The sequence below is a fragment of the Mastacembelus armatus genome, chromosome 19, assembly GCF_900324485.2.
Source record: "Mastacembelus armatus chromosome 19, fMasArm1.2, whole genome shotgun sequence".
Classification (NCBI taxonomy): domain Eukaryota; kingdom Metazoa; phylum Chordata; class Actinopteri; order Synbranchiformes; family Mastacembelidae; genus Mastacembelus; species Mastacembelus armatus.
Genome location: NC_046651.1, coordinates 10,300,804 through 10,323,646, shown reverse-complemented (window position 1 = coordinate 10,323,646; position 22,843 = coordinate 10,300,804). Strand labels below are relative to the sequence as shown.

Sequence of the window (22,843 nt, the reverse complement as noted above, 5' to 3'; positions counted from 1 at the left end):
GCACTGTATAGCACTGTATCATAAGAGCATATCTTGCATTATGGAGGAGTTAATAGATATCTAATCCTACTACTGTGGTGTTCTGTTGGAATTTTTTAGTACTGTCTTGAAGTTTACATGTCATCTGAAATGCCTCAAATTTTCCTCTGTTCAGTGGTCAGGAACAGAGGCTTTAATTATGCATTTCTCAGATATTTTAAGGACGATGATCATATGAATCTCAGCAAGATTACAGGAGATGAAATCTTTCCTCAGTAAAGTCAGTGGAACTTGTTTCCACAAGATGGAGCCATAGTGTCATACAAGAATATATGTACTGAGTGAGCAAGCGCATGTGTTTTTTTGTTTAGTTTGACTTTAAACTTTATGTGTAAATGATATATTACACACCTTTATTCATCCTTAGGCAGAATCACTTGTCACGGCAGCATGTCCATTACACTTACGAGTCCACTAGTTAAGTTGGATTTTCTTTTTACCTCCTAAACCTTCTCTGCAAACTACTCTAAGTCCCATTGCCAATTTAAACTGCTGATGTGGTTCATGTAACCAATGCAGTTGCACTCATCAATGCTCTTCATTTAACCATCCTCATACTGGGAAATCTATTTCTATCAGGGGGTTTATTAAGTGTAACATGAAATCTGTCTTATAGTTTCCCCAACTGGAAAATCTGAAAAAACTAGTAGGGAATTAAAACTGTGCAATGGCGGAACATAGAAGTAAAATAGTATAGAAATTATCTTGTCTTCTTTAGTGACCCATTCTTAAAAACAAACTATCCTATTTCTTCTTTCAAGGCACTGAAAAAACTTTCTCTTTGTAAAAGTGATGTTAATATGGACAATGTGTTACAGGAATCTGATTGGAGCTACCAGTTAAAACTTTAACACCTCATGGGTTCAATACTGAATCCAATTTTTCTCATTGACTTACTACATTTAGGCTGAGGAATTGATATTTGATGGCATTCCCACGGACTGATCTACAAAGTAATGGTGTTTCAGTATTTACATTACAAGAGCTAGCATTGGATGTGTATTGACAGAACTCTTTTTTTATTATTTTGCAAATATGCTGTATTTAACACTGAGTTTTTCATATGAAGAGGATTTTTTAAAGGTTATAATATCCCTTATTGTGTATTTGTGTTGTTTTGTAATGGGGTTTGGAGCCTTAACTATGAATCTGCGATTATCTGTATTATTTAGATGTAGCCCATTGCCATGACCAGGTGTGCATTCAATTGGCTCAACGTTTTGCATCAGGCAACCACACAATCAAAATTATACTAACAATAAAACCAGTCTCTGAGCCCATAAAAGCTAAATATAAAATCTACCTGATACTGCATATTGCCCACCAGACAGTGCAGTAATTGGTCAGTCTTTAGTGTAAATTACCAGGCTGTTGCACTATGCTGCTGAATTTTATGTTTAAATAAAGCCATCTAATTGCAGAGGGAATAAATAGGACTCTATTCCCTCAGCTCCGAAGCTTATCCAGTGTAAAGGAACACCCAGAGAGTATCAGTTCCTCTGTAAGTCAAAAAAGATGTTTGTCTTTCAACACATGACTCTTCCAGATATGTGGAGCTCAGAGCAGTAACCATACTTGGGTTACTCACAAAGCTTCCTTCAGCAACTGAAACATGCACAGTGAAGGCACCAAAAAAAAAAAAACAACTGGTAAAACAAGATTATAGTTATAGCTTATGTTAATGTATTGCATTTTCTGTAGAAAAAACAAAAAAGCTGCTGCACTTCTTTGCAAATTATGTACCGTATGTGACTGTCTCTGAAGTTTGTTATCAGTAAAAGTCTGCAGATATTTATAGTTTTTTTCCAATTCATTTCCCTTATCAGGTTATAGAGTGGGTTTGGAAGCAGGCCGTAAACTTCAAGAATTTATTGCGCCATGACACAAAGTCACCAGCAATACAAGCATGTCTCCTCTGGAAGATTGCACTAAAAGCCAGAATCATCTAGGTAGTTGATAAAATGTCTGTCTAAATGTTTCCTGTGATAGTCATGAATATGAATGGTAGGATTGCACGAGTGGCAGAATATATGATTATACAACCTATGGGGGAGATAGCAGATAAAAAGAGGAAATCTGTGCAACAAAATCAGTTGCTTAAAATGTCCACAATACAGCCTACAGTGTCTAGATTACCCTTTTGAGATATGTGGATAACAAATTATAGAAAACAGTACTAAAAAGAAACAATGTACTGCAACACCAACAAGCTCCTAATACAGAAACCTTTGTCACCTTCTTCTATTAAATACAAGTAATTGGCTACTTACTTTAGAGGACTGACACACACACACACACACACACACTGTGGCTGTGAAAGGGCATATTCCTAAGGTCAATGAGCCTCTTTTCATTTTATCTGTATTCAATTAATAAACACTTGAATGTCTTTTTCAACTGATTCAATTTTACAATTTTATCTTTACATTACCATTACCTAAAATTCACCACTGGGATTAATAAAGTTTATTATATCTTAACTTCAAACAAACCAAACATAAGCAACTTAATCCAAAATCTTTAAAATCTTGATGGAACTATTCAGCTCATAAACCGTAATGTTAAAACTTGAATGACACACATACACTCGTACCCTGAGTGACATGTGTTGGCCCATGTTTACCTTTGGCCCTTTACTCCAAACTGCATTGTTATAGAGACAAAGTAGGGAGAGTCATCAAGATAGATTCATATCCCTAGCCCAACCCTAACCCTATCCCCTTAACTCCAACTCTTTTCCTGACCTTAATCACTTGAACTGGGCACCTAATGTTACCTGCATTATTGCCTTCAATCTTTTAACCTGAACCATTGTTTGTTTGTTCATCACCTCAACCGTTGTAATTCAATTTGTAACCACTATCTCTTTTCAACTAGCACTGACCGAGATCATTTCCTAGCCTTAACTACCCCATTTGGATGCCTAACCTCAACCACAATATCACCTCAATTCAATTAACCTCAATGAATGACTCCTCATAGTCCTAACCATTTCTCGATTTAACTAAATAGGACAGATACCGTATTGATCTGAACTGTAACTATACGTTTACATGAAAGTATGATGGACATCTCAGGAGCTTCGAGTTACATGAGTGGATCCTTGCTTTGCTGTTAACGCTCTGCTCCATACCATACTATTAGTTAGCAAACCTTGGGGAAGTCATCTAACCCTGACCCTAACCTTAAACCAAGTTTCCACCCTAAAACCCAACATTAGGACACAAGAATGGAGTCCCCACAATGCCAGTTTTTAAACTGGTCCCCACAATGTTGACAAGAACACACACACACACACACACAGACACACACACTCGCTCTCTCATTTTCATGCTCTAAAATGATCTAATACATTTTTTTTTTTATTAAAAACTTTGGTGTTGATAATAACATGGACTATTTTTGAGAAATACAGTATTTGCTTCTTTCAGAGAGGGAACTCAGAAGACACCAATTTAGGTCTCTATGCTAAATATTAAGATAAGCCTAGTTACTCCATACTGTGTCTAATATGATGTGGTCTAGTTTAATGTGCATTATATTTGACATTTTTATTGTGTTTTTCTATGTAAATTATTAAGTTATAAAAGGGGAAAGACAGTCCAACACTGTCAACTAGTATTTTATACATTTGAATGATTTGAAAAACAATAAATAAAAAATGTGATTTTTTTAAATAGTTCGGGACATCATATTGTAAAATTAACAATATTTAGAATTTGAAAAAAGCATATTTTGGTCCTTCAGTTTAGTAAAAGAATAGAAACAAATAATCTGCCGAATGTCTGATATGATAATACAGTTTAAGGCCAAGCATCAATAACAGGATGCCATAAATAAACTTTCAAATACTTAGTTGTCTGTGTCCACATTTTTTGGGATATACTTTTACTGCCAAATTGGCACATTCAATATAGTATCAAATGAAACCACAAATAATATTTGCAATTAGTTGTTGATCCTGGTGTTAATGTGGATTTAAGGTGATGAGTGAATGGTTAGTTTGACAACACAAAGTGTTAGAAACAGTATCAAAAATGGATCATGTCCTGCTCATCTTAGCATATTCTGTATTTCTCCAGTAAACATTAGAGCTCAAAAGGTTTAGTCAGTCTATTATCTCATCATAAATGTGTAAGACCCCTTTCAACACCACCTCACCATCTTGTCTCTCCACCTTATCAGGCTCTCACTCTGACTGCTTCTCTAAATCCTTAAGGGTGCCGTCAGTCTCTCCTGCGCTCCCTCGCTCACTGGAGGGTGTGGGTGACTTGAGTGCCAGGAGAGCTTTGAATAACAGAGACGGGGGGAGAAATAAAAGGAATAAGCACCACAAGTCCTCAGTCTTCTAGCAGCAAAGAGAAGACAGGAATAACCATGCCTGAGCCAGTCCCTGCAGGTATGCAGATAGTTTTTTCATGAAAGCATTATTTATTGTAATTAACCTGGAGACTGATTATGCTTGAATTTGAATAGCCTGGTTTGGTTGGAGATATATTTGCTTGCAATATTAATAATACTAAATATGCAAGAAAATTTATTGCATTTTTGTATTTAAGATCCATCATTATATTCTGTAGTGCATGATGGCAAATAATGATGATCATGTTTAATAATTTCAAAATAATTTGGTTTTGAAGACAAAATATGAGTACTACTCATAAAGTAATAACTAGTAAAGTTTTATCTTATCTAGTGTATAGTTGGTGAATGTTATTGTTTAGTATGTTAATGCATAAGATCCAAGCAGATCACAAAATCATAAAGGGGCTTAGTTTAAAGCTCAGTGTACCATTCTTGGGAGCAGTGCTGAGCCTCAGGGGGATCAGACTTACAAGTTAAACCCTATGTGACCTGCAGCAGGTGTTTAGCGCAAAGGCAGCAGAAAACAAAAAATATCTGATGACTTCATTGCTCACTGTAAATGAAATGCACATGTTGAGCACTCACTGGCTGTTTCATCCAGTTCTTCCTCATTTGGTAGTTATATTTGTAGTTACAGCATGGCAGAACAAAAGGTTGTGATGTAGAAGATTAAAATTTTCATGGTTAAGATGAAGTTAAAAAATTACAAGAAATATATATATCAGGTTTTAATTGATACCATTGCTGTTTACGTGTTTCACTTGCTGTCGATGATTGACTCCTCATATTTAAAATAAACTTGCTATACAGAATAGATTTTGGAAGATTAATTGATTAATTCACTTGGCCTGCTGCCATGACTTCATTAGGCTGAGTATGTTAATGACATCAGTCCAGACAGTGCCGTCTTGTTGATGACACTGGAAACTTATAGAAACTGTTGTGAAAAAGTGCAGAGGTAGAGGTAAAAAGTGTGGAGGTGTAGAGGTAAATACTGCTACAGCTAATGTGTAAGGAAGACATAGTTTATAGGCTAGCAGGCTAACTTGTATGTACTTTACAGTAGTTAAAAAAGATCAATGTAGTCAATACTATAGTTACAGCAGAAATCAGTAGAAATCTTTTTAGGAAAAGCTGCCATCAGTAGTCTGATGTGAACAATGACATTAACCCTGAGCCTGAAACCAGTATTCTTATTGTGAAAAGAGTACATAATAATAGTGTATGACTATTCAAATCGCATCTTGATTTTTATATTTGTGCAAAATTAAAGTTGTTTGTAACTTTCCTTTTAGGGTAAATATATACACAGCTAGGTGCTGTTTTAAACCTTCACACTTGGCACCTGTGGATGAATGCTACTTTCCTATAATAGTTGTTTGCCACCTGTTCACCTCTTTGATCCAGTGTGGCCCTAAATCATTGAACTGGAGTCTCAGATAAGAGACATACAGTAGCAGATGAGTGTGTTACAGGAGTTTTACATGTGGCAAATACTGTGGCAAAGCCTTTCAAACTCATCTAATTTCTACTTCGACCGTGCTTGTCAGTATACTGTGCACTCTACCTTGTGCTATTTGATTCTTTTTCTCTACATCTGTCCCTGAGCGAATGCGTTTAAAGTTCTAAGCTTGGCCTTTTTATTTTTATCCCAGGAACACAACCAGGCACTACTTTTATTCACCATATACAGTCACAGTGCTTATCCGTGTAATATGGATACGATTCCACTTTCTGCTTACTGTCTACACCACCCACTGCTCTGTCATTCCAGGCCAAATTCAACTGCAAAGCTTTGGGTATGAGGCTCAGGTAACCAGGCCATATTCAGTTTATAACTCCACTTGATGCTTCTTAGAAATACTCACTGTGAAATTTGAAGGCAATAGCTCACTGTAACTTACTACAATTTTGTGAAGAACTACTGTACAAATATTTATGCCCTTTAATTTATAGTCAAGTGCTTTCCTTAATATGAGTTGTTTCTGTATTTACACACAAGAGGAGGGTCATTTTCTGTTCTACTTCACTTAGCAGGCAGATTCTCACTTCAGCTAACAGCCAAAAATACACCCCAATAACCCCTGACCTTTTCTACTTTGATTTTTTATCCCTCATAGTTCACTGAGTTTCACACACCCAAGAGTATCAGGTTTAGTCCCATCTGAGATAAATCATCATGTAATCTGTCACTTTCATATAGAGCGTTCCCTCATGCTCAGCAGGCTTGACACTCCCTCCTCAATGTGGTGCTGTTCCAGTGTAGTCAATCAAGCACAGACATTTTTTTTACTGAGCGGTTGGGAGCGAACGCATGATTCATGGTTGCAACTCTGTTCATTGCTGTGACCCGATGAAACGTTATGCGGGCAAGTTGAATCAGAAGTGCTCTGTGAAGTTTCAGAAGTCCCCCCAATCCTGTCGAACCCAAAAACCATCTTGTGAAATGATACTTTAATTAGTCGTCTCTGGGATAATAAAGCATGATTTTTATTTCAATAAAAAAAGTAAAAAATGTGATATGAAATCTATACAAGAAAGCACCATCATCAAACACAGGTTAGGATCTGCTTAACTTGAATGCATAAATATGGATAGGTGCGTTAAAATGGTTAAAAATGTATCGACAGAGAAATGTGAAAGTTTCTAAGATATATCGTGTATATTTGCTCACAAAGATATATCGTGTATATTTGCTCACAGCACATTCAAAACAACAGACTTTAAGTTATACGTCAGTGAGATATGTTGATGCATGCTCTGTAGAGATACTTACAGGGTTCATAAGATCAGGCCCCACTCATACCTATAATGTTTTTATGTCTGAGTCTGAATTTTTATGTCTACACACTCAGGAGATTATGCTGTGGTAAGCATGGAGGTAAATAAACAGTGAGGTGCACAGCTGAAGTATCTAAACTGACCACAAAAACAATTTAACTCATTCTTCTAGAATTAATCTGAAGTAACTCAGGAGAAAGATGTAAAATATAAGGTACAATGCGAAGCTTGTTCACCTATATTGTTACTAACTAAAATAAGTAACAAAACAGAAAAAATTAATTTCCCCTAAGGAAACAAAAAAACTTCTAAAGAAGTGTCTTTTTTATTCACACAATTATAAACAACAAGCACATATTGCAAAACCATGCTAATCTAGTAACAAGATGCTGATAATGCAGATGAAACCGCAGACAGTCTCCGTAGGAAACGGCGAGACTGTGAGGAGCAGCTGTTCAGAAGTTCATTACCCCACTTTATCCCAAACTTGTTGAAGGTGACTAAGATTCTCAGCCCAAGTGGGGCTGTGTGTCAATCAGCAGATGCTAATGCAGACTGACACCTGTCACATGGTGTATAAAGTATTAATCCTAAAGACTTTATGAAGTGAGCATCAGTCCGGTTTGTATATAGCAAACTTTCTTCTTTACTAAGAAAGTAGGAAGATACTGCTTGTTACTCTCAGCTTCGGTTGTTTGGGGACCAGAGAACAATTTCACCTGTAATGTAAGAAGCCATATGGAATTGATGGACAACATGTAGCTACACCAACGTAGCATTAAATACAATGCATGTAAGATATAACCTGTAACAGTAACATAAGGGTCCGATCCACTCCAGGTTGTCTGTGCAGAGTTAAAGTATAACGAAGTCAAACACATTTTGAGCACACAGGGCAATTTTAAAAACAGAATTTCGATCATTATATTTTTTGGTAACAACCAAGTGAATGCATTTTAATTATAATTGGCACTTACTGTATTTTAACCAGAAATCTTTAAAGCAAGCAAGGTGGTCTGACTATTCAAGGAAACTAGGTTCAACTTAAGGGAATGTGGCATGACTTCAGGGAGGTCATAAGACACCAACCCTGGCCTTTATGAGCTATTGCAGTGACCCTTTTGGAGACACTCAGGGAGCTGGGTATTTTATATGTCTCTATTTCAGTTCAGAATTTCCTTTTAGCAGTCTTAGGTCTCAGCAAATATACCCACACTACTTGACACTCAGAGCAAATTGACAGCCTTCCTCTGAAGCTCCAGTTTGGACATAGAAAAATGTTTTGTCAATCATTAAACATTGCCTTGTAAATTTACAAAATAAGAATGTGGCTAAATAATTCTGAAGTGACTGCAATATAGGCCAAGATATCAGTTTCAGGGATTTGAGCCAGAGGTTACACAGGCCAACTGAAATTTTATATGTGGCTATTTTAGACTCCATCCTGTTAATATTTAGGATTCATGAGCCAAAATGACCAGTTTCACTGTGAAACCAAATATAATTTAAACATGCCTGACATAATAATTTATATGAATGAATCACTTTCAAATACGCATGTAGTTACATGTCATAAATTAATTGTAATTATTAAGATGAATGCTAATATGTTGTTAACATTGTCTAATTCGACATTAATACCTGCATGTGATGCATGGATCTAACTTGCTGTTCTGCTTATATTGCTTAGCTAAACCGGAGGGGGAGGGGAAGTCAGCTGCTCCACAGCATTTGCCTACTGACCTTTGGTCACACAGTGACTTGATTATAGCTCTCACGTTTTCACTTTTCACTCACATATCCTGTCAACTGCCTATGTCAAGCAGGCTTTGACCTCTGAGTGTTTAATGAGCATGTTTATCATAATGAGCATCAACTGTCTTTACTTAACTAATGTAGCAACATAGATGAATGAAAACGGTTTGGTTTTCACGAGTGTGGTCATATGATACTGCCTGGATTTTATGAATTACACAGTGATCAAATCTATTTGCTCAGCTGTTGGTCTTTTTTTCTGTATTTGGTGTGCCAAAGAAAAATCCATTAATTTTAGTCCTAGACCGGCCAGCTGAAGAGGTTGAAGGACAATTATTATTAATTTTTAAAAATTTCGTGACTTTGAGTGATCTAGTGCACTCACACAGTGTTACAATGTGACATGAAGTGGGTTTGAATTGAACCTCATTGTTGAAAAATGCATTTGAACTAATCAGTCAGGGTAATTATCTGAATAATACAGAACAAGTGGTTTTGCTATAGATAATAAGTTGAGCAATTACCGAGTCAAGAAGATAGGCATACGTGCCAATCACATCATATGCGACAACATCAAGCTGCTGAAGGGGATAATGCAATTATTATGCCACTTTGAGCGTTTGCACTTTCAGCTTGCCTACAGCATGAAATTACATCTACACTGTCTGCTACTGTAAAAGACCGTTTCTTTATTACACCGTAATGGTCCAGTGGCATGTATGCATTGTATGCCACAGCATCATTATGTTTCTGTTTCGCTGTGTGTTAATGTAATAATGTTATTAGAGCTAAAGGAACAAGCAGTTGATTTATTTTAGCACAAAAACGTTATGATGACTGTGACTGAACATAGTGAATAATTACAATATATATTGAGATGCAAGGTAATTTTCATTCATTTTCCTCAGACGCACCCCCTGAAGATGGAGGTAAGGCAGGTTCAGGTCCATTGAATGCTCTGATTTAAAGAACTCATCTATTGCCTGTACTCTTTCTAATGTATTCACATTAGAAATCAGCGTGTATACATTTGCAACATTGTGCGTGTCGGAACAACTCCACCCGCATGACTCATCTGTTTTAGTTTTAAACATCTTTGAGGTTGGGCTCACGATGACCTGCATAATGTTTATGTTCTGTATTTCTATAAACCCCCAAAATAAAAGAAGTATATGCAAAATAAATGCATTTTATTCATAATAAAATGCTGTTACGACGTGGAATTTATTATGAGTGTCTTTTCATCACTGGACTAATGTAAACATATAGGTGTATGTATATATATATATATATATATATAAGTTTGAACTTTTGCTTGGTTTTATAGTATGTGCAACATATAATACAGTAGCTGAAACTTTCATTTTCAAATACTGTAATATGAAAATATACTGTATGCAACCCTGTGGTTTCTGTGTGTTTCCGCTTTAAGTGTTAAGTGTATTTTCATGTAGTCTGCATGCAGCAGCCCTATATGTAAAACATTTCAACTTTTAAATGCAAAGTAGATTGGATTTTGGTCTTTTTTATCAAATGTTATTGTGCATTATGCTTCTGTGTGCTTGTTTATTTGTCTCTGCAACTGTATGTGTTCTTGTGCAAGCCTTTGTGTCCTAGCAGCTTTTTTTCAGTCTTGTTTGCTTCCTTGTCTACAGCAGAGTCAGAAGCTGATGGGGATGGTAAGAGAAAAGCGACATCTATATTTACTTCTTCCCCTCTAAAATATGATTTGAGTGTAAATATGCATTCATTTGTGTATAATAGTGGTATTATGTGCTGGTCAAGATGTCACATAATATGTGAAGTGTTAAGTGGGCTTGGGTATACTTATTATTTAAATACATGTTGACTACATCGATTTTGGACTGATTTTCTACAGTTTTTAAAATTGGATTTCAGCTTTGGTTGCTTAGAGACCAAGTCTTTCTTGGCTAGACACTCTTTTGTGACCTCACTGCCACCAAAGATTAAGTAATACTCATTACATAATATCTCAAAAGTACTCATCAGGCTGATCAAATAGTTTTAAACATCTATCTGTGTTCTATCAAAACCCCACTGAGCTGCTATCAAGCTTTAACAGGATCAAGATTTTACAGGATGTATTCAGGGCTTGGTGCAGCACTAATAGCTTACTGATCCCCCCCAAGGCTTGCAGCCTCTTGTAACTTGGTAATAGCAACCTAAATGATAAGCTTCACCTCAGGCCTAGAACAAAGACCTCACTGGAGTGCTTTTGTTGGTAGGTTAGATCTATCATTATGCTATTCTTGTCTTATTCACTTGTTCTCTTCTCTGTTGCTGATAGATGCTGATGCTGCCAGACATCTTACGTACAGCTCATGCTGTTTATTGTCTTTCAGCAATTCAGAAGTTGTTTCTCTATGTGAATAGTCCCCTATTCTCCATCTGTGACCTGTGGTACCGGCTCTCTTTTGCTTCCATCCCTCTGGCATTTTAAAAAGTGAGAGCGGAAAAACAGCAGTGTTTCATGTGGAACAACGGCAGCTGTTACTAACGTTCGAAGTTCGATCTGATGCGATGACATTTTTATAGTTACATCTGAACATGCACTAGGAAAACCCAGGGAGGGGTCAAGCAGTGAAGCCATCCAAGTAATGTCAGCACATTAAACTTAGTGCCTTCAAATGTCCAAAGGTCTGTAGATGGTCTACTAACTAAACCTGCGTTGTGTATTACAGCCATCAGTATGATATACAAGCCAACACTACAGCTCAGGTTTTAGAAGTTAGTAGTTATTCATGTTACAACACTGCCCCTGTCTGCCATGGTCTTTTAGGGGCAAAGCTCCCAGTGAGAGGAGCTGGATGTCTTCTCTATTTGGGCTGCCTAGCAGTAGATTAGATGGAGAATGTTGTCACACTGTTCAATGGCTATTATCAGTCATTATGATGCCCATAAATATTGAGGAGGCGCCGCCTGCACATCTCAGTATCGACAGATGTGGTAATTAGGTGACCTCAAGTGGCTGCAGTAATTATGACAAAAGCAAAGGAGGAAATGAGGTGGTGTAGTAAATAGAGCGAGAAAGTCCACTTTAGAATGAGGCTGGGGTGGGTAGATGGGTCATAAAACATCTCTCACAGGAAAAAGGTGTTTGACTTCACTGTGCAACACTGTGGTTTTTATTGATGGATGTTTTAACCAAAGACACAATGTTTTTCTGATACTACGTTTTAATTCCTAAGCCTAACCACATAGCTTTTCTGCATCAAATAATAGTCTCTGTGTTTTTTACTATAACCAATACAATAAAGGTTTATAGCATAATAACTGGACGTCCTGGTAAGTGGAGTAGGGACCCGAGTCCTAACTAAGGTCTAATAACAAGCAATAACATTGAAGGGCCACTGAATGTTGTAACCCTTACAGAACTGCCAAGACTTCAAGGAGATGAAGGTTGCTATTTTCTGGAAGTTCCCTTTAAATTAATGAGAACTATGCTGTACCTACTGTTACTGAGTAGGAACACAGTAGTTAAGAAACTTTTCATTATCCCACTTTACACCAGAGTGAGGTTTTCCTCAGCTCTGTACATTAGATTTTTATGGCAACCTCTACGTTTGCTTCCAGTTTAGGCTATTCGGCTGGTGTGCTGAGACACATGGATGATGGACTTTGGGTGTCCAAAGGTGGCATGGCTGTTTTGTGTTCTCATAACAAGATTACTGTGTTGGGGAAGTTGGTTGCTGAGCCAGGAGGAAGGGGGGTAGGGTTCAAGCAGCTGGGGTAAGGTCATTAAATGTTAAATTTGGTAACTGCCCTTTGTGTCACCTCCATAAATTCTTTGACAGATCCTAGAGCAGTTTCCTTCTTTCTGTTTATCTCTCAGCATTTAGTGCACATTGTGTGTCACACACACTCATCCCTGAAATTGGAATTTAACAATCTCCTCCTCCTGTGGCATCAGTTACAGAGGGAGGGAAGGTATAGGCCTACTGTGCTGCACATATAGAATAGAAGACAATCATGGTGGAGGAGCATGACTAGGGGAAAACTGCATGGAGCAAAGACAAAAGGAGGGTACAAGCTCTGTACAACAAAAACAACTTGGTTGTAACTTACAGCAATGTGCCTCCCACAGTGTAGGCAGCATTTCTCTTTAGTATCCACCTGTTCTATCCACAAGCTATTTTTAGTAAAACTACTAAGTGATTTGAGTCAACAGTTTTGCTGGTTGGCAAGTAGTGCTAGCAAGCCAGGCTTAATCCACACACAGCAACTGAAGAAAACACAGAGGAGTACTTTGCTTTTAAATATGCATTTGACACCTGGCAATGCATCAAATAAAACATATTTTGGACCTGATGAAGATTCAGGGTTATCATTTTAATTACAAAATTACATATGGGGGAATTTTGATCTTATACTCAGAAGCCATTGGTTTTGTTTTTTTTTATGTGTACAATTTGTTCAATCTCCAGAGTGTGTATTTCACCCAATTGAGTTTCCCATCAGTGTGTCAATTAGAGTGGGAAGTACTAAGGCTGTTTAAAGTCATGCCTATGGCAGTTTAATGTCTATGGGGATTATGATCATTTGGCCTACTAAAGCTTGGCATTTGCACCAGTATTCCTTATGAATACCTGCAGGGCTGTTACTGCCAATATCTTAAAAAAAAATTGAAACCTATTGAATGTCATTAGAGCAATGTGTACAGATTGCCTGATGAATTAGTCTTTGGGTATATTGAGAAAGAAATGAAACAAACTTCATCCAAATTAACTTCATCCAAACACATCAACACTCCAAACAAAAAGTAATGTCTTCAGTCACACTTCAGTGGTTTGTGGCCTGGGGTGCACATGCTCTGTGTGTGTATGTGTCTAACTTTGCAAGAAGCAGCCTTCCCAAATCAGTCCAAAAGATGTAATCAAGGTAATTTAAAATAATAATATCTCATTTATCCAGAATGTAGTGATTAAAAGTGCTGTAATCAACATATTTGATTACATTCCATTTTGATTGATAACAGTCTGACCTTCATGAGTAAAATTCTGTTTTGATTGCATTTCACTGTGTGGTGTATTAATATAATAATGCTTCAGAATATTCATTCTGTAATTGCTATTCACTTGCCTTGTTTTACCTCATGAGTTTAGACTAACTTATGGTGCAGTATAACAGCAAATTGTTATACTTCCATAAGTTAAATGGGGGTATTTGTTTGTCCCAGCTCGGGCAAAGCCTGCAGAGGAGGGTAATGGAGAGCTGGGACTGTGGCCATCCACTGCATGCAAATGCGAAGCTATGAAATGCAGATGTATGCGTCCTCTGTGCTGATATTCAAATATCACGATCGATGAATATGTCTTGTGGCGTGGTTGGTGTACAGCTGATTAAAAATGGATTTGTCAGGGTCATGTATAAACTATGGGATCTGTAATGCTAAGCAGTACAACATGACTTAATTTAAATGCTAATGCAAAGTGTGCATTGTTGACAGATATTACCTTGAAGGCTAAATCTTTGATACGGTTTAGAAAGTGCTGATGTATGAAGGTCAACAGGTGCTCTTGATAAAAGTTTTATACTTAGAAGAGTCAACGTTCAGTAACACGGTCTGGGCCATCCAGTTGGGAATGATACTCTGCTCTCTGTTTTGAGCTGGTGACATGTACTGTTCAACCTGTCAGTGACAGTGTTCCCTTAAGCATCTTGTGTTTTATGACTGTTGATACCGCAAAGAGCTCAGTTCATATCTTGTAAAAAAAAAAAGACTTATCTGTGCAAGACATGTAGTGCAAGACACTACTGCATGTAACATGTAACTGCTTATGATAACTTAGCATAAGCAGTTACATGCAATAGGCAGACTAGTCAAGCTACCTAGTGTGTCTTTCGGTGATTTTAACCAAATGCTGTTGGTTTATCATTTAATGGGACCACAGTTTCACATGTACTGTATGTGCCCTTCACAGATGTGGTGAATTTCTTGTTTTTTCAGTGCTGCATGTATTCACCCAAAAAAAAAAAAAAAAATTGAAACAATACCTGAGCTGTTTTTGTCTCCTTCTTTCCAGAGCCTCAGACGACTGAGCTCACTGGGCTCTTCGTCGAGAGACCTCCAGATCATGTAGACGCGGTTACAGGTTAGTAGCACGAATGCATGGATGAATAACTGTCGGGACAAGAAACACCACCAATCCATCCAATGTGTAACCTGGTTATGTAATGTAATTTGAGTTTTTATCTGTAAATGGCAGGTAAGGATGTCACTGTTATAGCCAAAGTTGACTCCAGCACTCTGGCTAGAAAACCCACCATGAAATGGCTGAAGGGCAAGTGGCTGGATCTTGGCAGCAAGGCTGGGAAACATGTGCAGTTCAAAGAATCTTATGACAGAGATACCAAGGTGTGTGATATACTGATATACTGTGTGGTCTAATCCCCTTCTTTCTAAAATGATTAAGTAACTTTGAAATAATACTAGACTAACATCTTCTCCACAAGATCTACACCTATGAAATGAAGATCATCAAAGTGGTCCCTGGAGATGCTGGGGGCTACAGGTGTGAGGTGACAGCAAAAGACAAATGTGACAGCTCCACCTTTGAGGTCTCTGTTGAGGGTGAGTGAAATTGGACTCCTGCACCCCACCCCTTTTCAGACAAATTCCTGTTTTGATCTGATCCAGTTCCCAGCTCTAATTTGCGTTCCCTGCAACTTCTCTCGTTACAGCTTCGCAACAAGAGGGGAAGGAGGATATCTTGTCTGCCTTCAAGAGAGCGTAAGTACATTGGGTTTTGTGTTTCAGACATTAGCCTATGCCTGTGTGCAAATACACAACAGGAAAAATGCATACATGGACAATTTATAATATTTTCCGTTGTGTGTGTGCATTTCAGCACATTCTCTATACAGTATGTCAGGAGATATGCCTGCTCTTGGTTACAATGTACAGTTTGCATAATGTTCATCTGTTTCCATACACACAGAGATGCTGGAGAGGATGAGGGAGAGCTGGATTTCAGTGCTCTGCTGAAAGCTGCTAAGTGAGAAGCTGAACATTATTTGGTTTGCAAATCTGTTAAGCACACAGTATAATTGATTCCTTTAAAAATAGTTTTGCTTCTCCAGTCCAATTGGCAAACATACCCCTTTTCTTTGACTGATAGGAAGAAGAAACCTGAAAAAGAGGAACCTGAGGTAGATGTGTGGGAACTGCTTAAGAACGCCCATCCGAGCGAGTACGAGAAAATCGCCTTTAAGTATGGCATCACTGACCTGAGGGGCATGCTGAAACGTCTGAAAAAGATGAAGGTCGAGCCCAAGTATAGCGAGGGTAAATCGGGTCAGATCTGGGGTTTAAGGGAGGGGATGAAGCTGAAAAGCATTTGAAGTGTGGAGGAAATGAACACACCTCAGGGGAGGTGGGGGGTGGAGGTAGAGCAAGAGAAAGGGCACCACAGACATGAACTCAGGAAAAATTGAAGGAAGGTTTGAATAAACTGATGAATTCCTAATTCTTATTTTTTCTCTTTCTGTCTGCAACACCAGCTTTTCTGAAGAGGCTTGACTCTTGCTACTCGGTGGAAAAGGGCAAGAGGATTGTCCTGAAATGTGAGGTGGTTGATCCCGATATCCAGGTCACATGGATGAAGAATGGCCAGGAGATCAAACCCTCAGCCAAGTACATGCTTAATAAATATGCAAACACATAAAGACATTAATAACTGTTCAATCTTTTCAGTGGTACCACTAAAGCTCAGGCAATACATTTGCCTGACCAGTAGTAGTGTTATGCCATATTAGACTAATCAGCAAGTTTAGAAGGACTTGATGGGCAGTGTTTTAAAAATATCAATGTAAAATTATCTGTACCACCAAGTCATATTCTGAAATGATGCTGCAACCAACATGTTTATTTTTAGGTGGTAATAAGAAGCCTCCAATGGGGTTAAGGACGCTGCACTGCCAAGACATCTTATCCCCCATCTAGCCTAATGCAGTTTCACCCTAGGACAAAGACCTTTACGTCTTCATGTAAAGAATTTAATATAAAAATAAAATTTGTCCCAGATCAAAACTTACTTACAAACATTGGGCGTGTCTTTTAAAAATGATTGTCCTATGACCTAAAGTTAAACTTGACTTGTTAGATGTATCGAGAGATTATCTTGAAGACATTAGCCCTTTCACTATTGTTTACATTCAATCTGTCGCTCTCCAAGGTACGTTATGGAGTCAAATGGGAATATCAGAACACTTACCATCAATAAGACAACCCTGGCTGATGATGCTGCATATGAGTGTGTTGTTGGAGAGGACAAGTGTGACACAGAGGTGTATGTCAAAGGTACCCCATTTCCTTTTTTGACAGTTAATGCACAATAAAAAGCTGAGATTACACCCTAGACTATTGCTATATGTAAACATTACAGCACCGGCACTGAGTTTCTGCCAAATTCATTCATTTCAATGTCTCCCACTGCTCTACCCAGAACCCCCTGTGACCATCACCAAGCTGATGGATGACTACCACGTGGTCGTGGGAGAGAGAGTGGAGTTTGAGATCGAGGTGTCAGAGGAGGGTGCCCACGTCATGTGGTCAGTAAATATCCTGACGTTTTGCATCATAGGTTTAACATAGCTTATAATTACAGTATAATACACATTTCACTTCCAACTATGTATTGTTGGGTCTTTGGTTTTGGTCATTTCAAAAATGGCCACATTTGAGGTTTTAAGTGTGCACCTGTTAATAGTGATCAAAGCAAAGCAAAGGAAGTGCAAGGTAGTAGTGCAAAACTGATTCATTTTGTCCAAGGCACTTTTAGCACTTATTACAGTGTGACCGGTAAATCTGCATCAGACATAAGCTTACTGTCATTATTTTACTTTAAGTAGTGACATATTTTAAAGGAATATATTACTTTTCCATTTTATTCCAGGTTCTTTGAAGATATAGAACTTACTAAAGACAAAGATAGCACAAAATATCGCTTCAAAAAGGATGGAAGGAAGCACATACTTATCATCCAGGAGGCTACGCTGGACGACATTGGAATGTACCATGCTTGGACAAATGGGGGCCATACCAAAGGAGAGCTGGAAGTGGAAGGTACCACCAGAAAATATATTACTCTCATTCTTTTTTTTCACTTTTGAGTTAATATTAATTTAACAAAACATTTGAAACTGAAAACCAATAATATTAACGATTAGATTAATTTGAACTACATCTGTGTTTAGACTGTAGTTTATGTAGATTTACTATTTCTAGTTTGGGTTTTTAAAAAATAAATATTTGCTGAGGATGCAGCTGAATTGCCTGGTGGCCCAAAGGCTTAACAGCCCTCTTTATAAACAAACTAACAGCTCATGACAGTGGCTGTCACAGTGTTATCATCGTGAACCTTATCCTTCCTCTTCCTTCACAAACTGTCTGTTCTCTTGTGGTTTTCAATGTCTTATTCAGAAAAACAACTGGAGGTGTTGCAGGACATTGCTGATCTGACAGTCAAGGCAACAGAGCAGGCCGTATTCAAATGTGAGGTATCTGACGAGAAGGTCACAGGAAAGTGGTTCAAAGATGGAGTCGAGGTCAAGCCAAGTGAACGCATCAAAATGACTCACACTGGAAGGTACAAAGATGACAGTAACTACATGCACGCTATAGAAAAGCCAGATGTTCAACATATCAAGATATATTCTTTGCTGCTTGTTTCAGGTTTCACCGTCTGGTTATTGATGATGTGAAGCCAGAGGATGCTGGAGACTACACTTTCATTCCTGATGGATACGCTCTGTCACTTTCAGCCAAACTTAACTTCTTGGGTGAGAATGACAGCAGGATTACAAAGGTGCTGTTGTTGCATTAATCATCATCAGCCTGTATAATATCATCAAGAGCTCTTTTTTTTTTCTTCTTCAAAACAGAAATTAAGATCGACTACGTGCCTAAACAAGGTAGGGCCCTTAAATTACCTCATTTTAAGAATAATAAGAACTTTTTAATCTTGTTTAGTTTGTATCCTAAGACAACCCATGTTGTATGTTAACCAGAGCCTCCAAAGATTCATCTGGACACCACTGGAAACATGGTCTCTCAAAACACTATCATTGTGGTGGCGGGCAACAAGCTCCGACTGGATGTGGAGATCACAGGAGAGCCAGCACCCACTGTTGTTTGGTCAAAAGGCGATACCGTAAGGATGTGACAGCATATCACATAGTACTCAATAAATACATTCGTTTCACATTTGTTTCTGCAGCTCTTCATTACCCATCGATTCAGGAATATTTGAACCAAATACCTGTATTACAACAACTCACATCACCTGTTCAAAGTAACATGTCATAGTAATAAGCCACTATAATTTCATTTTGTTAGCCAATCACTGGAACTGAAGGACGCGTAAGGGTGGAGGCCAAGAAAGACTTGAGCTCCTTCATCATAGAGGGTGCAGAGAGGGAGGATGAGGCCAACTACACCATCTGTGTTACCAACCCTGTTGGCGAGGACAAGGCTATGCTGTTTGTGAAGATTGTGGGTAGGTAAAACATTAGCAGGTTAACTTTGCAGTGACTGACAGGTGATTTACAATCCACCGGTTTTCAACAATTTTTTCTAACTTAAATCTTATTTTAGATGTTCCTGACCCCCCTGAGCATGTCAAATGCACATCAGTGGGAGAGGACACTGCCACCATTATATGGGATGTTCCTAAATTTGATGGTGGTGCACCAATCAAAGGTAAATAATTACCCCCCCATCTCCTTTTTTATCTAAATTTAGGAGGTTTGTTATGAATTATTATTCTGTCAGTCTCTATACTGTGCACTGTGTTTTTACTTCATCAGGTTATCTCATGGAGAGGAAGAAAAAAGGTTCTTCCAGATGGACAAAGCTCAACTTTGACGTATATCCATCAACTACATATGAGGCTAAGAGGATGATTGAAGGTGTTCTTTATGAGATGAGGGTGTTTGCGGTCAACAGCATTGGCTTGTCCCAGCCAAGTCTCACCTCCAAACCCTTCATGCCTATTGGTAGGTTTCATAGCCAACTTTGCTTGCTTATTCTGAGCTACAACCTTTGTGCAACATCCATCTGCAGCCAATCCTGCCAGTGATTTTCTTGAGTCTATCTTTCTGCCAACCTCAGCCCCAACTAGCGAGCCAACACGTCTGTCAGTCAATGATGTAACAGACAGCACGTGCAGCCTGAAGTGGCTCGCTCCAGAGAAGATTGGAGCCGGCGGCCTGGATGGCTACATCATTGAATACTGCAAGGAAGGAGGTAAGAAGACTATGCATTAGGGTTAAAATACAATAATCTGATGAACAATTTAAAAAAACAGATATATTGATATTATAAATAACAGCTTCAAAGCCTACTCACAATGCTTTATTGTAATTCTTTTGTTTCAGATACTGAGTGGGTGCAAGCAAACCAGGAGCCTTGTGAGAGGCAGGGATATGTGGTGCGTGGCCTCCCTGTAGGAGAGAAGATCAACTTCAGGGTGGTGGCAGTAAACATTGCTGGACGCAGTCCCCCTGCTATAATGACACAGCCCGTCACCATCCGTGAGATTGTGGGTGAGTCAGTCAGGTTGAATCAAAGGGTATTTCTGTCCTTGATCATGGCCAGTTACAGCATTTTACTATTTTATGTTGAGTTAATAACTGTTATGGTTTTTTTGGACAGATGCTTTTAATTTTAATGTTCTGCTTTAGAACATCCTAAGATCCGCCTGCCTCGTGAGCTCAGAACAAAGTACCTCAAGAGAGTAGGGGAAAAGATCAACCTGACTATCCCATTCCAGGTAGGAAACACACCTGAGTTGAGCTAATGTAGGTGTGTCCCTTGAAGAATAAATATCACAACAATAAAAAGAGGTAATATGTTTTATCCTGAACACAATTTGTTTCTGTCATACAGGGTAAGCCACGCCCTGTTGTAACCTGGTCCAAGGATGGGAAACCCATTGACCCCAAAGTGGTCAACATCCGCACCTCCAACATAGACACCATCCTCTTCATCCGCTCAGCAGAGAGAGAGCACTCTGGAAAATATGATCTGGTTCTCCAGATTGAGAACATGGAGGACAGAGCCACCATTGAAATCAGGGTTGTTGGTAGGGTTGCCTTATTTCAGTAAATCTTTTCATTTAAAAAAATTATTCTTTGATAGAATTAAACCCCATAGATTGAAATTCCTCACAGTTATGGAAACCAAATGGGATACACTAAAAAACATGACGTTTAATCCAAACAGAAAAACCTGGGCCTCCATTGAATTTACGCGTGACAGACGTATGGGGTTTCAATGCAGCGCTGGAGTGGGAACCCCCGAGGGACGATGGCAACTGTGAAATTACTGGATACACCATCCAGAAGGCAGATATGAAGACCAAGGTGGGAAAGAGAAAGAAGGAGTGGTGTTTCACACTTTAATCCCAGCTAGAATAACCTACTAACGTCTCTAGTTCTCCTTAATCAAAAAGCAGTTTTGTGATTGGGCGTTTCACACATCATTGAAAATGGGTTTTCTTGAGTCCTCTCTCCTTGTAGTTTCTTCTAGCATCTTGTCCTTGCATCTTACGTGGGTGGGACTAAGACACAAGCCAAAGACACAAATAAGAGAAACATGGATGCAATTAGTAGAATTGAAATTTAACGTTTAATGTGAGAATATTTATCCTCTCTCCCAGGAATGGTTCACCGTTTATGAACATAACAGACGGCCAAACTGCACAGTTTCTGATCTGATCATGGGCAATGAATTCATGTTCCGCGTCTACAGTGAAAACATCTGCGGCCTGAGCGAGGAGCCGCGCCAAAGCAAGAACACGGCTGTCATTGCTAAGACAGGTGTGCACATGTATTGCGTGTGTGTGTGTGTGTGTGTGTGTGTGTGTTTATAGTCTCAATAGGAGAGTTCATGTGAAGTGCACCACCTTTTTGCCCTGATTTACTGGGGTGACTAAGTTTCTTTACCCTCCCACACTTCTCTACAGGCCTGGTGCACAAGCCAATTCCCTACAAAGAGAAAGACATGTGCTGTGTGCCTAAGTTTACTCAGCCCCTGGTTGATAGATCTGTAGTGGCAGGATACAGCACTGCCATCAGTTGTTCTGTCAAAGGCTACCCCAAGGTAAATGGATGGATATAAAAATGACACAAAAAGGAAAAAAAGAATTCCCCCTTATTATATATAAGCAGATTTTTATTATCATCATTATTATTATTATAATTTGACTTTTCTGTTTCTCAGCCAAAGATTATCTGGATGAAGAACAAAATGATTATTGGTGAAGATCCCAAGTACTTGATGCAGAACAACCAAGGAGTACTGACCCTTAACATTCGTAAGCCAAGCACCTTTGATGGCGGCAAATACTCCTGCATGGCCGTTAATGAGCTGGGTCAGGATGAAGTGGTGTGCAAGTTGGATGTCCGAGGTATGAACAAAGGAGAGCAGAGGAGTCAGAGGGTGATGGGAAGGAAGGCATAAAAATGGACGAAAAGTCTAAGTCCAAGTCGAGTCCCTGGTTGTTGCTTGTTTTTATTGGCTGATGTTAATTACAGTAGAATAGAAAGACACTCAAAGTTAAAAGTGACTGACTGTATGTACAATGACAAAAATGAACAATTTGAATGTGGATATGAACAACAGGTAGCCCAATCCCTTACATACATAATACATGTATCAACCTGTTATTATGTTTAGGTTTCTTTAAACAAAACCTGACTTTAACTCTTGATTGTGTCTCCCCACAGCGAGAGAACAGCAGAAGTAAGAAAACTCAACAGCAAAGAATGGGAAATGATATGAACCAAAGTAAATGAACAGTGAATGTCAGTATGTTGATTACACACTGTCAAGAATGAATCAAATAAAATTTAGCAGTGCCTGGTACAACTATGTGTTTGT

At 38.5% G+C, this 22,843-nt stretch overlaps 1 protein-coding gene across 2 annotated transcripts; it reads left to right on the top strand.

The window, feature by feature from the left end:
• Window positions 1–4,292: 4,292 nt before the first annotated feature.
• Window positions 4,293–22,831, top strand: LOC113135158 (myosin-binding protein C, fast-type-like). 2 transcript variants are annotated; one of them, XM_026314858.2, is made up of 28 exons: window positions 4,374–4,438; window positions 9,849–9,869; window positions 14,985–15,053; window positions 15,168–15,316; window positions 15,415–15,532; window positions 15,643–15,691; window positions 15,900–15,956; window positions 16,080–16,246; window positions 16,462–16,594; window positions 17,136–17,260; window positions 17,406–17,511; window positions 17,856–18,025; window positions 18,383–18,548; window positions 18,635–18,741; window positions 18,844–18,873; window positions 18,970–19,112; window positions 19,298–19,457; window positions 19,556–19,660; window positions 19,768–19,956; window positions 20,072–20,206; window positions 20,338–20,505; window positions 20,644–20,732; window positions 20,849–21,044; window positions 21,185–21,324; window positions 21,621–21,780; window positions 21,927–22,063; window positions 22,184–22,370; window positions 22,690–22,831. In XM_026314858.2, the coding sequence occupies exons 1-28, from the start codon at window positions 4,417–4,419 to the stop codon at window positions 22,707–22,709; spliced, it is 3,318 nt and encodes a 1,105-aa protein (XP_026170643.1). In that variant the 5' UTR covers window positions 4,374–4,416; the 3' UTR covers window positions 22,710–22,831. The 2 variants fall into 2 exon arrangements, with proteins under 2 accessions (XP_026170644.1, XP_026170643.1); XM_026314859.1 differs by lacking the exon at window positions 9,849–9,869 and having other exon boundaries at window positions 4,293–4,438.
• The last annotated feature ends 12 nt before the right edge of the window (window positions 22,832–22,843 follow it).